Source organism: Fusarium pseudograminearum, chromosome 3 (assembly GCF_000303195.2).
Source record: "Fusarium pseudograminearum CS3096 chromosome 3, whole genome shotgun sequence".
Lineage (NCBI taxonomy): Eukaryota > Fungi > Ascomycota > Sordariomycetes > Hypocreales > Nectriaceae > Fusarium > Fusarium pseudograminearum.
The window spans coordinates 129,087-141,532 of record NC_031953.1 but is presented as its reverse complement, the minus strand read 5'-3'; the positions used below and the strand labels follow the sequence as shown (position 1 = coordinate 141,532).

The 12,446-nt window shown below is 46.6% G+C and overlaps 5 protein-coding genes across 5 annotated transcripts, besides 3 other annotated features; 3 read left to right on the top strand and 2 right to left on the bottom strand.

The window, feature by feature from the left end:
* Positions 1-1,388: 1,388 nt before the first annotated feature.
* On the top strand, positions 1,389-1,776 carry FPSE_12215 (uncharacterized protein; the record flags this gene model as incomplete). The annotated part of the gene is made up of 3 exons (XM_009265332.1): positions 1,389-1,514; positions 1,566-1,655; positions 1,714-1,776. The coding sequence occupies 3 exons, from the start codon at positions 1,389-1,391 to the stop codon at positions 1,774-1,776; spliced, it is 279 nt and encodes a 92-aa protein (XP_009263607.1).
* A 1,123-nt stretch (positions 1,777-2,899) lies between these two features.
* FPSE_12214 (uncharacterized protein) lies at positions 2,900-4,667 on the top strand (the record flags this gene model as incomplete). The annotated part of the gene is made up of 3 exons (XM_009265331.1): positions 2,900-3,707; positions 3,752-3,969; positions 4,020-4,667. The coding sequence occupies 3 exons, from the start codon at positions 2,900-2,902 to the stop codon at positions 4,665-4,667; spliced, it is 1,674 nt and encodes a 557-aa protein (XP_009263606.1).
* A 528-nt stretch (positions 4,668-5,195) lies between these two features.
* Positions 5,196-5,218: a repeat region.
* A 14-nt stretch (positions 5,219-5,232) lies between these two features.
* On the top strand, positions 5,233-7,672 carry FPSE_12213 (uncharacterized protein; the record flags this gene model as incomplete). Its single annotated transcript, XM_009265330.1, has 2 exons — positions 5,233-5,484; positions 5,543-7,672. 2 exons carry the CDS (start codon positions 5,233-5,235, stop codon positions 7,670-7,672), a joined length of 2,382 nt encoding a protein of 793 aa, XP_009263605.1.
* Positions 7,673-8,174: 502 nt separating this feature from the next.
* Positions 8,175-8,930, bottom strand: FPSE_12212 (uncharacterized protein; the record flags this gene model as incomplete). The annotated part of the gene is made up of 1 exon (XM_009265329.1): positions 8,175-8,930. One exon carries the CDS (start codon positions 8,928-8,930, stop codon positions 8,175-8,177), a length of 756 nt encoding a protein of 251 aa, XP_009263604.1.
* A 1,012-nt stretch (positions 8,931-9,942) lies between these two features.
* On the bottom strand, positions 9,943-10,435 carry FPSE_12211 (uncharacterized protein; the record flags this gene model as incomplete). The annotated part of the gene is made up of 2 exons (XM_009265328.1): positions 9,943-10,264; positions 10,326-10,435. The coding sequence occupies 2 exons, from the start codon at positions 10,433-10,435 to the stop codon at positions 9,943-9,945; spliced, it is 432 nt and encodes a 143-aa protein (XP_009263603.1).
* Positions 10,375-10,425: a microsatellite.
* Positions 10,436-12,424: 1,989 nt separating the features above from the next.
* Positions 12,425-12,446: a microsatellite.

Below are 12,446 nucleotides of genomic sequence, written 5' to 3'. Positions count from 1 at the left end.
TGGGGCATAATGGAAGACATTCTAGGTCCACTTCAGTTCCGAACATGCAAGCTTTCGTGAACAATCGCACATATTCAAACCAGTAATAAACCACAAAGATAAGACAAAGAAAGATGAAGGCTGTACAGATACAGTGGCGGAGATATTTTCATCAAGTCTGTGCGGATCTTTGTTTTTTTCTCGGCTAAGTCGATCATTGTTTTCAGGTTGCATTGCTCAATGCGGCAATAAACCTAGTCACTCCGCTGGCGTCAATAATTATATGTGGTAATGAATTCTCATGCCAGCTTCGTCAACCACTGACAGATCAACAGATCAGCAGATCAACAAATATACAAAATGCAACCAAACGATTTCGGATGATCGCCATGGGGTTTAAACCCACACACTGTCCGTGCATCAAAGTACAACGGGTCAAAGCGCCTACCTACCCGTGTCAGTTGTTTATGTATGTCAGCTTACTCTCGGGTGGGCCCGAGACTATTGTCCCTTGTCATCAAGACAGAAACAGTAATGCCCGAAACTTCTCTGGTGTTTTACGAGTAGCATTATGATATGTTTTCAGACGAGGTCGCAGCTTCAATAGAGAAATTGTCTAAATAGGAAAGTGATGTCCTACTGCGACAGTGATAGGGACTAAGTAAGCTGCATGAGAGCTCTTAGTGCTTATCAAAAATGTCGGCAGTTGCATTTAGTTTTCCCATCCTTCAGTATTATCCGGTTGGAATAGAGACAAGACCTATATCCTAGCCTGGGAAATGTTTGCATTTTATATTATACTATTGGTTTAATGCCTGAATCTTCAACGTTAAAGAATAAACCAGAATTTACTTTAGATATAAATAGGTGGCCTCCTATGATGCGAGCTATTTGCCCTGCTGTTAACCGTAAAGGAAAAGGTATTCTTAGACGCGCCATTATTTATTCTTTGCCGCAGGTGGGAAACGCCAAGTGATGACTGCTTTTCAATAACTCCACCCAGCTTGCTTGCATGCGTTATAGCCGCGTTGTCTTCGTATGACAATTAGCCAGCTTCTTCCATACGGTTGAGCCAATGAGATATATGCACCAATTACATGAACATAGCAACGATGTGCATTGGACGTATTCATGATCTGATCCTTTGTGATTTCTGTTGGTCTTGGGATCTGTTGCATTGCATACAGAGCAACTGGAAACATCCGTGATGCTCAGCATAGCTCTGCGAAAAGAGAGATGAGGAGTTTTTGATCGTTATTGCGAGGCAAGAATTTGTATAAGAATGAGCCCATGCGACTGCCTTTGCTGAAGATCCAAGACAAATCAACATCTATTCTACTCCAGACATTCAAATCAAGCTCCTGGCCTAAAGAAAACTATCCAAAGTTCGCCATCTTACCTTCTCCAACATGCAGTTCTCAACTATCCTTCCTCTCTTTGTTGCCGCCATGGGCATTGTAGCTACTCCCGTCAACTCTCCTGCCCAAGAGCTTGATGCTAGAGGCAACCTGTTGCCTCGTCTGGAATACTGGGGAGTAAGTTCATTCTATAATGTCTTGAGGGAATATGAACTAACCACATTCTAGAAATGCACCAAGGCCGAGAATCGATGCAAGTACAAGAACGACAAGGGCAGGGACGTTCTTCAGAATTGCCCCAAGTTTGACAACAAAAAGGTACAGTCTGACAACCTCCGAACAGTACCCAAGCTAAACTGTTGTGTGTTTTCTATAGTGTACCAAGGATGGTAACAGCTGCAAGTGGGACAGTGCTTCAAAGGCGCTCACCTGCTACTAAACTCCTCAGGAGACTCAAAGACTCCTGATCCACTTCAAGCCCTACTATGGTTGCAGCAAGCGAGGGTTATTTCATATCTCTCGAGGGCAACTTGACTGCACAAGGTCTATAATGTTTCTGGAGATCGTGGAAGAAAGCTGCGCGGGTTCGTTGGAATAAAGTTTAATTGCGACACTCATTTGTATCTAGCTAGATATTTTACTGATCAGAATTTGGAATTTAACGTCTCTTGTAGCTTGGATGCCCTGTGTGAAATATCTCGTGTCAGTTTCAGTTCTTGAGAAGAGAGATGGCCCTTAGTCATAACATTTCACCCTTGTTGAGAGAATGTTTGAATGTCCAAGCTATATGTACTTCAACAACTACTACAAAGGCCAGGCCGTGCAAGTTTTAGTGGGAGAATGTATCTCACCCAGTACGTAAAAAAGATTAGTCAGTGACAAAAATGGGAGCATACGGCACATGTCGCATGAATTGCGCTCCTGCGACTGCCGAGCTTTGCTTGTGATAAGCCCACTTGACGCCAAGACGACGACTGTGACACACGTGTGATAAGAATTAGCCTACTATTTGCCGCACTATCTTAACCAAATTGCATTCATGCCAGGATACCAAACGTCAACCAGTGGTGTTGCCCTACCTGTCACACTGCCAATACCGTCTAGTCTTCAAGTAGTTATACCTATAGCAGCTGGAAAGCTCCCCTGCAACGTCGCTTACCCAACTGGGAAGGTCCGCGTCCGAAAATCACCCCTGCATTGCAACCACTCACCGGATGTGTTATTCCCACCACTTTACCACCGTTATACGCCTTACCCTTTTGCGCTTAGATGTAACGATATGGGATCGGCTTTTTCCGTCTTGACAGTTCTCAGGGTCTAGATGAGGTTGTTATCTGACAGCTGGACCCCTATAGAATGGCATTAGTATAGATTTAGGCATTATGCTATACCTGAAGTTATTGAGCGATGGTAGCCAAGTCACCGTTGTGATGAACTCTATTTCGTATCCACTGGCTTCTTCGTGTAAGTATATTTTGTAGATATCGCTGCTAGATGTTGCTCTTGTCACTCCACCTCAGTCATCGACTTGTCATTCTTTTAGCACTTGCATCATTTCCACCATGAGAACCTCGTTCTCGTCCATTCTTTTTAGCCTCTGGCTACTCTCTGCAGGCGTGGTTGCCTCGCAGGAGACACACACCTCGATCGACGAGTCATGTGGCTGCACAGTCAAGTACATTGTCGTTGAGATGCCGCCTCAGACTGTCTCGTCCTTCGCCGATACTACTACTACCACCGGTCTAGTCTCCGCCGCTCAGGAGACTGCTTCTATTAAAGCAAAGACTACTCCCGTTCGATCCAAGACGTCTCAAACCACGATCCACGCATCATCCACATCTCATCACAATACTACTGCGACGTTTATTCCCAAGACTCCCGTCAAGGTCGACTGCAGCAACCCCAAGAATGCGATTCCCAAGAAGAAGATCGCCATGTCTTACGGCGACCTGAGCGATGACGACGTTGTTCAACAGAATGATAACACTCCGAAGCCATCGCACAAGCCCTCCAACGGCACCTTCACTGCATTCAATGCCAACAAGAACACCACCTCTACAAAGGCACCTACTGGATCGATTGATATGGATCTCGTCATGAACCATCCAGCTGTTGTGCTCGACTACATCGATGCTATCACTTCAGTGGAATGCACAGCTGACACTATTGAGGTCAAGTTCGGCAAGGCTGATGTATTTAACAATGCGATCAAGACATGGCTGGATACTTTCATCCTCATTACAAGTAACATGGGTAATTGTAAAGCAGCCAATGGCCAGGCTTTCTACCTCGTTGATCGTGTCACGTCGGACAAAAACCAGAAGTCCATAACTTGCTATGCCTCGGAGCAGAAGCTGGAAGACATCGCTGGTGAGTTACTAATCAATGAGAAAAAATGAAGCTAACGTTGGTAGAAACATGCGAAATGTCCTTCAACTCGATTCCTGCCACCAAGCTACGAAAGCGTCTCGACCTGAATCCCAGTCTGTCTCTCGACTTCGGCACTGGACTCGCGAGAGACACCGTTCTTTTCAGTGAAGAACCGTTTGTCAACATCAAGGCTGAGAAGGCTGAGTTTTCTTCCACTGTCTCCTTTTCAGGACGCGCCAAATACAACTTTTGGAAGTTCAAGGTCAGTACTTGGTATCAATCAGCAGTTGTGAAAATACTAAACGTTATTAGATGGAACATCTCTACTTCGATCTCAACACACGTTTCTCTGCCGATGTTGCCCTGTCAGCCGATGTAGCAGCAGCATGGTCACGTTCCATCTTGTACGACCCAGATACTCTCACCTTCACTGTTGTGGAAGTCCCTGGCATCCTGTCCCTCGGACCAGGAATTGCTTTCGCGGTCGGAGTCGACGTAGATACTTCAGCAGCTGTCGCAGTCCACGCTGGTGCCGGTATTTCAATCCCTGCTGGAAACGTCCACCTTGACGCTCTCGATGGAAGCAAGAACAGCGCCACAGGGTGGGAGCCACAGTACACATCCTACGCTAACATAAGCGAGAGTGTCGAGGTTGGTTTGAACGCCAGTGCATCGCTGACTGTCCAACTCACGTTCAAGTTGCTCGGCGGTCTTGTTGATCTCAGCAGTGGACTGACAGCCACACCTGAGTTTGTGAACAAGTTCAGTCTGGATGCAGCTCAATCTGGTCATGCTTCGAATGGTGGTGCTGGTGGTTCAATCAGTACTCCTCCCGGTGGATGTGGCGTGTCTCTTAAATCGGACTTTGTGTTTGATCTCGATGGATTTGCAACTAAATGGGTCAAGGGCAACTTGTATCATGTGGAGGTGCCAATCACTGACATTTGCTACGCGTTCTAAGATTGCGTAGGGTTGCGGTGGTGAAAGTTCAAATGGCAGTGACAGAAGTATTTATGCCGCGATTCTGAAATATCATCAATATTGTCTCCTTAGTAATAAATCAATGTTAGTTGAATCCACAAGGCAACTCTTCACCTGGGCAGAAAAATGTGACCCGCAATTCATCTCGTTGCATAAATTTACTAATGGTATTAAGTCGTTCAACCTCGTTCAACTTCGCTCAACTTCGCTCAACCTCGTTCAGTCTCTCTCGGCACTGGTCTCTATAAAGCCAAGTACCGACATCTCAGCGACCTCGTCATCAATTATGGGAACCTTCATCATCATCAATGTCTCAAGGACTGCCAAGATCAGTATCCGAGGCTGTGCACTGAAGAACCTTAAATTGGGTTCCGTAGCAGATAAATACTCTTGGGTATATATATCAGGGACAATTCTAGAATAACATCAGCAAACACAAGTGTCTCCTTCAACTCTATTTTATCCTTCACTTCGAATCCTTTCCTTTAGATATTTAGTCTTTCTCTCAATTTTTTTTTTTTAATTTTTTTCAAGGTTGGCCATGATGCGCCCTTACTTTGCGATAGGCTTGCTGCTTCAGACTACCCTCGCAGTTTCCGAGACAGCCAACGTCATTTATGCCAGCGACAGCAGCGTAGATCTTTCCTCTGATGGGTCCAAACCCAACATCGTGGTTCTCGACTATGGTTACAGTGTCGAGGGTCACCCAACGTTCGAAGTAGTTTCGGCTTCTGGTGATACGTCTGGGTTTGAGATTACGTTTGCGGAATCCAAGGCTGCCTTGAACTTGTACATGGTATGTTTCAAGGTTCTTCAACAACATAGCTGGTTTATCTGCTAATAAATGTTCCTAGAGTGACGGACCTCTTCCCCTTGCGGCGGCCATGGACACATACCGAGTCAACAAGTACAATATAACTGAACCTGGATTGATCACCAACCGTCTTATTCAGGGCGCTTTTCGCTACGAGACGTTTAACCTTTCTTCTGCTGGAAGCCTTCGACTTGAGCGTGTGGGAGTCAAGCCGACAGTCGAAACAACACCTCTTACGGAACTTCCCGGGTCGTTTGAATGCTCCGACGAAGATTTGACACGCATTTGGCATACAGGTGCCAGAACAGCTCAACTCACCGAGATCCCCAAAGGCAGCATTCCAGACTTCTGGCAGGTAACTGATCAAGGATCCTTGGTTGAGAGTGCAGCTCCTCAGGCTCTGAGTGACCCTGGTGTCGCTCAGGCTACCAGCTACGAGATTGAATTTGACGTCAAGCCAGTCACTGGCGAGTTCGTCTTCTCAGTTCTGTCGGATACGCTGAATGAGGCAGTTTTGATCACCTGCAACATCGAGACCGGCGTCATTTCAACTAGCACTTCTTCCTCTGGCAAGATTAACAACAAGACAAACGTCGGCGAATGGCTCTCAGTTCATGCCCGGGTGAACATGACCGACATTGAGGTTTCTATCAACAACCAGACAGCTCTCAAATTCACCCAGACATCGAGGTTCTTCGGCTCGTTTGGTCTCGGCGCACCTCTTGGGCACTCCGCTTACTACCGCAACCTCCGCGCTACCACACTTGAAGGTGTAGAGATCTATTCCTCCACTTTAAAAGACAAATCCTTCCTCAAAGATTTCTTCATGGGCAACAACCCTCTGGACACGATTGTCGACGGTTCACGACGTGATCGAATCGCCTACTCTGGTGATCTCGATATTGCAATCTCATCAACCTTTGCCAGTACATATGGAAAGTCATTCGTTGAAGGATCCCTTGATCTCGTTGGATCATACCAGACAACCGCTGGGTTCTGGATCCCCAATGCCAAGATTCAGCAAGAACCACTACCACAGCCCCTCGAAATCAACATCACTGGTCTCATCGGCTACTCATTCAATTTCCTCAATGGTCTTGCCACCAACTATGAGGTCCTCGGCGACAAGACATTTGCTAAGACATGGGCCCCACGAGCAGTGGCAATGCTGGACTGGGCCCATTCACAGCTAGTCGACGGGCTCTTCACTATCGATGATGCTTCACTGACTGGAGACTGGAATTATTACGACCCGTCGCAGACAGGTGCTAGCACCAAGTTTAATGCTTTGTATGCCTACTCTCTGCAGAGAACAGAGACTTTCCTCAAGGTGGGCGGTGTAAGCACGGCCAAGTATCAGACTCGACTGAAGAACCTTCGCAAGGCCATCCACAAGCAACTCTGGAATGAAACGATGGGCGCTTACGTTCTCAGCAACGAGGTCAGAACTGGATTTGCCCAGGACGCAAATGCTCTGGCTATCCTATCTGGTATTCCCCAGAGCAACGGCATCTCTTCAAAGTCCCTGTTGAAGACCATGGAGGCAGAGCTTCAACTTCCCGCGGGACCTCTTGCTTTCAGCAACGGCACAGCCAGTTCTGGATTCGCTCAGAAGATCAGCCCCTTCTCATCTGCATACCATCTCCGAGCAGCCTTTGAAGCTAGTGATGGAGATACTGCTAGACAACTACTCAAGACTCTGTGGGCACCTATGGCCAACCCCTCCAACGTCAATTACACGAATACGTTCTGGGAGACTCTTGATCCTGACGGCACGCCTGGACTTGGTATCATGACCTCGCTGTGTCATGGATGGGCTGCTGCACCTACCGCTGAATTGATCAAGTGGGTTCTTGGAGTGCAAGTTGTTATGCCCGGGTTTGCCGAGTGGAAGGTCCAACCCATGCTTCTTGGCCTCGAATGGGCAAAGGGCCGTGTTCCAACTGAGAAAGGCGTCATTGAAGTTGAGTGGAAGCTTGTATCCGATCTTTTGCACATGAATGTTCGAGTTGTGGATGATAAGGGAACTCGCGGAACTATCTATGTTCCTGAGGTACTTCCTGTTTCTGTTAAGGACAGCATCTTCACGGTCAACGGAAAGGCTGTGAAGAAGAACCAGTTCTCTGTCAAAGGTGGTGAACTGGTTACTTTGATCCAGAAGAGGAAGTAGGAGCCATTCATCATCATTTATTTCTCATTCTTCAAACTATGGATATAGATAGATACACTAGAGAGCTTTCTATAGCCCTGACACTTCATGTTGATACAGGATGCTGTCAGAATTAAACCCTCCTTTTCTTTATATGTGTTTCACAATAAGCATGCGCGTCTATAGGAGAGAGATTCTAAAGGTGCATAGTACGGACGGTGTATGTAGGAAAGCCTATTAGACCTTCAAGACAACCGCCCGGACTTGAAAGTTCTATGATGCTTAAATCACTTAGTCATATCGTTGCAATTCCTTTGTTTTTCAACTTTTTTTAATTCTTTTCTTTCTTTTCTACTTCCTCTATTCCTATACCTAGGCATTGCAGTCCCTCTCGATTCTGTTTTCCTTTCCCCCTTCTTCAGACATCTATTGTTCAGCTTGAAGCTTTCAGCAAATGTCTCAAACCTGCAGTGTTCTTCTGGAGCATCCCCGGAATTCCACACTCACTACAAGCCGTAATCGTCTAGCGATGGCGGCGAGAGCGACGCTCAGGCATAAAAGACCCCTGAGGAGCTTGCCCGAACCCCTGAGGAGCTTGCCCGAACCCCTGAGGAGCTGGAAATTGACCTGGAGAATCCATTCCATATCCTGGAGAATCCATTCCATATCCTGGAGGGGGCATCTGAAGTCCCAGAGGAGCCATCTGGTATCCCGGAGGAGCCATCTGAAGTCCCTGGGGCATGTGACCTTCCGGTGCACCCATGGCGTACTGAGGAGGCGCATCGAATTGGTGATGGTCTTGACCGTGATGCTCACCCTCACGATGTCTCATGCGTCCACGGGTGGGAGAGGGGCTGGGAGAAGGGCTGCGTCTGTGGCGAGGCGGCTCAAAATATTGCTCATACTGCTGAGGTGTCAGGTGCTGCTGTGGTAGCACACCATGTTGAGAGCGACGCATGGCCTCATGGGCAAAGCTGGACTCCCTGGGAGCACCGAGTTGAGAGCGACGCATGGCCTCACGGGCAAAGCTCTCCCTGGGTGCACCAAGTTGAGAGCGGCGCATGGCCTCACGGGCAAAGTTGGACTCCATGGGAGCGCCAGGTTGAGAGCGACGACTAGCCTGACGGCCAAAATCGGGCTCCACGGGATTGTTGTCGTCTTGCTCCTCTCCAGGTTGCGGAAGGGTATCAGCCCACTGTTGAATTGCCCCTGGCAGCGTGTAACGATACTCACCAGTGCTGTCGGCGGCGACGCTGAAGGGGTGCATTGAGTTAGACATGTTGACGGTTTCAGTGTTTTGTTGAGATTGAGTGTTGTGAAATCTTGACGAAATTGATTGTCGTGTTGATGCGGTTGATTGCTGTGCTGTGGTAGTGAGTTTCAGTGTAGGCAGTTGTGATGTTGTTGTTTGTGTTTGTTTGTTCTCTGATTGTGGATGATGAGAAAGTTTGTTTTGAAGCGTGGTAGAGATGGTTATTTATACGAAGTTTGAACATAGACTACATTTTGCGCTGATTTTGGACAATGAAGGATATTCTCATTATTCATGTGAATGTAGAGGTGTTCTGTTCTGTCTCTGTTCAAATGTGTGACTGTGTGCAACTCTCGACAGGTACAAAGCTCATTGTTCTCACTAAACCTTATTAACTACTTTTGAACGCATTGAACATAGATATGTACTTGTTGCACATTGCCTTCTTCTTTGACTGTTTGAGTTTTCCAATGTTCTAAATTAACGTTAGTTGATATTAGATTGTTCTTATTGCAGTTCCTCATTCCGAAGGAAGTTATGCCACAGTCGGTTCAAGGCTGCATTTCTTTGAAGTAGCAGTACATTTTGGTGGTTTTGTCTTAGCCAGTCAATGCGCCACACTAAATCATTTCCAGGATTAACCCTTCACAGATAATGAAAATACTCGACACCCAATTGCGTGCCTATTCTTTAGTAACATGAATGTGTTGGATGCGTTACTCATTCGATCTTAGTGGAGATATGAGATTAACAGTAATTCTTTAGTAACATATATCACATATAAGAGACATAATGATTATGGGGAGCAGATTTTCTTTATATAGGAAGAGCGCTACTAGGTATTGGTATGGATCCAAATCAGTACCTAAAGAGTACCGACTATAAGCCTAGTTAGCGACTCTTGTATCCTCTCCCGTCTAGCATTCTCATTCCATGTTCATATCCACATTGTTCATCTCATTTCTCATAGCCACCCCCAACCTTGGCTGTACTATCCTAGCTCCAACAGATCATAGTGCATTCCCTACGGAGAATACACTTAATCAACGCGCTCAAGAGGGAAGTCCTTGGGGCCGACATAAGCCTGGGCATCGCCGGTGGGGGTGTCGCCCTTGACGGTCTTGACGTCCTTGGTGGGGATGAGGTGCGAGCCCCTGGTGAAGCTCTTAGGCGAGACCTGAGAGGACACGGTGAGAGTCAATCCCTTGTCGCTGCGGACGACGTCAAAGGTTCGTGAAGAGGGAAGACAGGTGCCAGCCTTGACCTCGGGAAGCTCGCCGGGACCAGCACCAGGGAGGGTGGCGGTGCATTCGTAGCCCTTAGTGTCCATGGTGCCGGGCTGGATGACGTTGAAAGAGTAGCTAGGAGCTTGGTCAGCTACATGTTCACGGAAGACAAGATTTTGGGGATACATACCTGCACATGGCGCTGTGGGGAGTGCAGCTGGCGGTGAAGTCGCGGACGTTGAAGACAGCATCGGCGGTAGCGCCAGTGGCGGCGGCAGCAGCGAGAATAGCAGCAGAGAACTTCATTTTGATGGTTGAAAGTTTGTTGGTAGAGACTTGGGTGGTTTGGTTGAGTGATTTGAGGAGTAGTTAATGCAGAACTGATTGATGAGAGAGTTTATGTTTTGAAGGAATGGCCGTTGCTCTTATATACGTCAATGATTATGTAAATCCGGTACTTCGATGGGCCCGTAGCTCGGGCAATTGTAATGATCTACACAAAAGCTCGTATTATCTCAAGCGGTGAAGCGGGCCGGTCAATGGCATTGATTTTTGACCCATCAAGGCTCCTGAAAGTAGTTTGTTTAATTGTCGGTCTAGATATGTACGGTCAAGAGGCTATACGGGCAGTGGAGCGTATGGATCTCCCCATCTTGTACACGTTCGCAACGCGACTACCTGCGCTGTTGAGGCTACAAATAACTGGAACAAGTGGTAGTGCGTGCTTGGACGATTCTGGTTCGTGGGGTATAGCGTGGCAAATAGTGGAACATAATGCCAAGAGTTTGTTGTTCCATCCCTGCTCAAAGGTCCCATGCCAGAATGGATGGTACCTTGGACGGAAGATTATCCAAACGCCGTCTTTTCCGATATGCTTGTTTTATACATGCCGCCTTCCTAGCATTGTCATTCACCGGCAAAGTATTCTGGTGACAGAGACTTGTAAGTACCAGCGCTCATAACAAGTTGTCCATGATATTGGGCAGTCTTCATACCAGGCTGGAAATCTACTACTAGAATGATCCAGAAGCAATCGCTAAATTGGACCGTTGCGACCCATAACAAAGTATTTTAACTACCGGTCAACTACGAGCCAGCGAATCGGATCTTTACCTTTGGAACGGCTGTTCATTTAAATACCGAACATATGCGTCTAGTTAGTCCAAAAACAAATCTACCGCCTGGAATGCTCGCCGCTGAATTATCTGCTGGTATGATTGGATCATGGATACGATTCTACGGCTGTTGCTAGGTTTCAGTCTGTGCTTGATTGTCTTATGGTCTTAAGTTATGCCCATGTGAGTATTATGTGTTTGATTCCCGCCATTCTTAACGCATCATAAGTGAGTGTATGTGTTTACAATTTAACTTGCTAGTAAATTTAATTACCTTCAACTTTAGCATTAAAATCTAAACATCTATTCAGAGTCTCATTAGTCCCGGTGTTCTCGCAGTATGTATATTTATATTCGATCCCGGTCGGTTTCTGGGTCGCATCGCTGTTTAGTATTTTGTCGGTCAGAGTTTAGACTGGATGCACTCACCTAGCCGCTGTCTACTTTAGTTAAATTGCACTTGGTTTCTCCCATGGTCTTTATAATACCTACCCTACCATTTACATCGGTGGGTCTACTTCAGCCTATCTTCAGGGAGCAGCTATTAGCTTGGTTGTTACGCAAATTGACAGCACCTATTGGTACCGTCATCGATGATTTCACGCAAACTATAATGAGTTATTCATCGTATCAGATTTTCCTTTCGGTCATGCTGGCCATCCCAATTATCTTTTGTTGGTCTGGGAGTCCTCTCCGAGGCGCCTCGTTATTACATCTCAAGATGTCAAGATGCCATTCGAAGTTGCAGGGCATTCCTAACCAAGAGAATATGCGAGAGGACGCTGCTATCTTGATAAACGCTTAGCTAGGAGAGACCGAGATGCGATTAACCACGCACTTGCTAGACGCATTCCAAGGTAGAGACGTACATCGCGCTCTTTTTACCATCGCATCAGAGGTTACTCAGGACATAACGGGGAATAATAAAGTTCTAGAAATTAAAAAAAAGACCTTCGGCTACATAAATGAAAGGGTGATTTAGCCATTGCGCGAGAGTGGCTTGTTAGATCCATCAAACCAGGCTGGTCTTGGTTTAGCACCTACTGTCAGAAGCCAATAGTTCACTTCAGCTCCCAATAGTTTAAATACTATTTGATTTTCGACTTGGCATTATTACCGACATGTCCGTAGTTAATGGAAGTGTTTGTTTTTAGATGCTTCTCACATTCCGATAGTTCAATTCTTCTTCTTCTTCTTCTTCT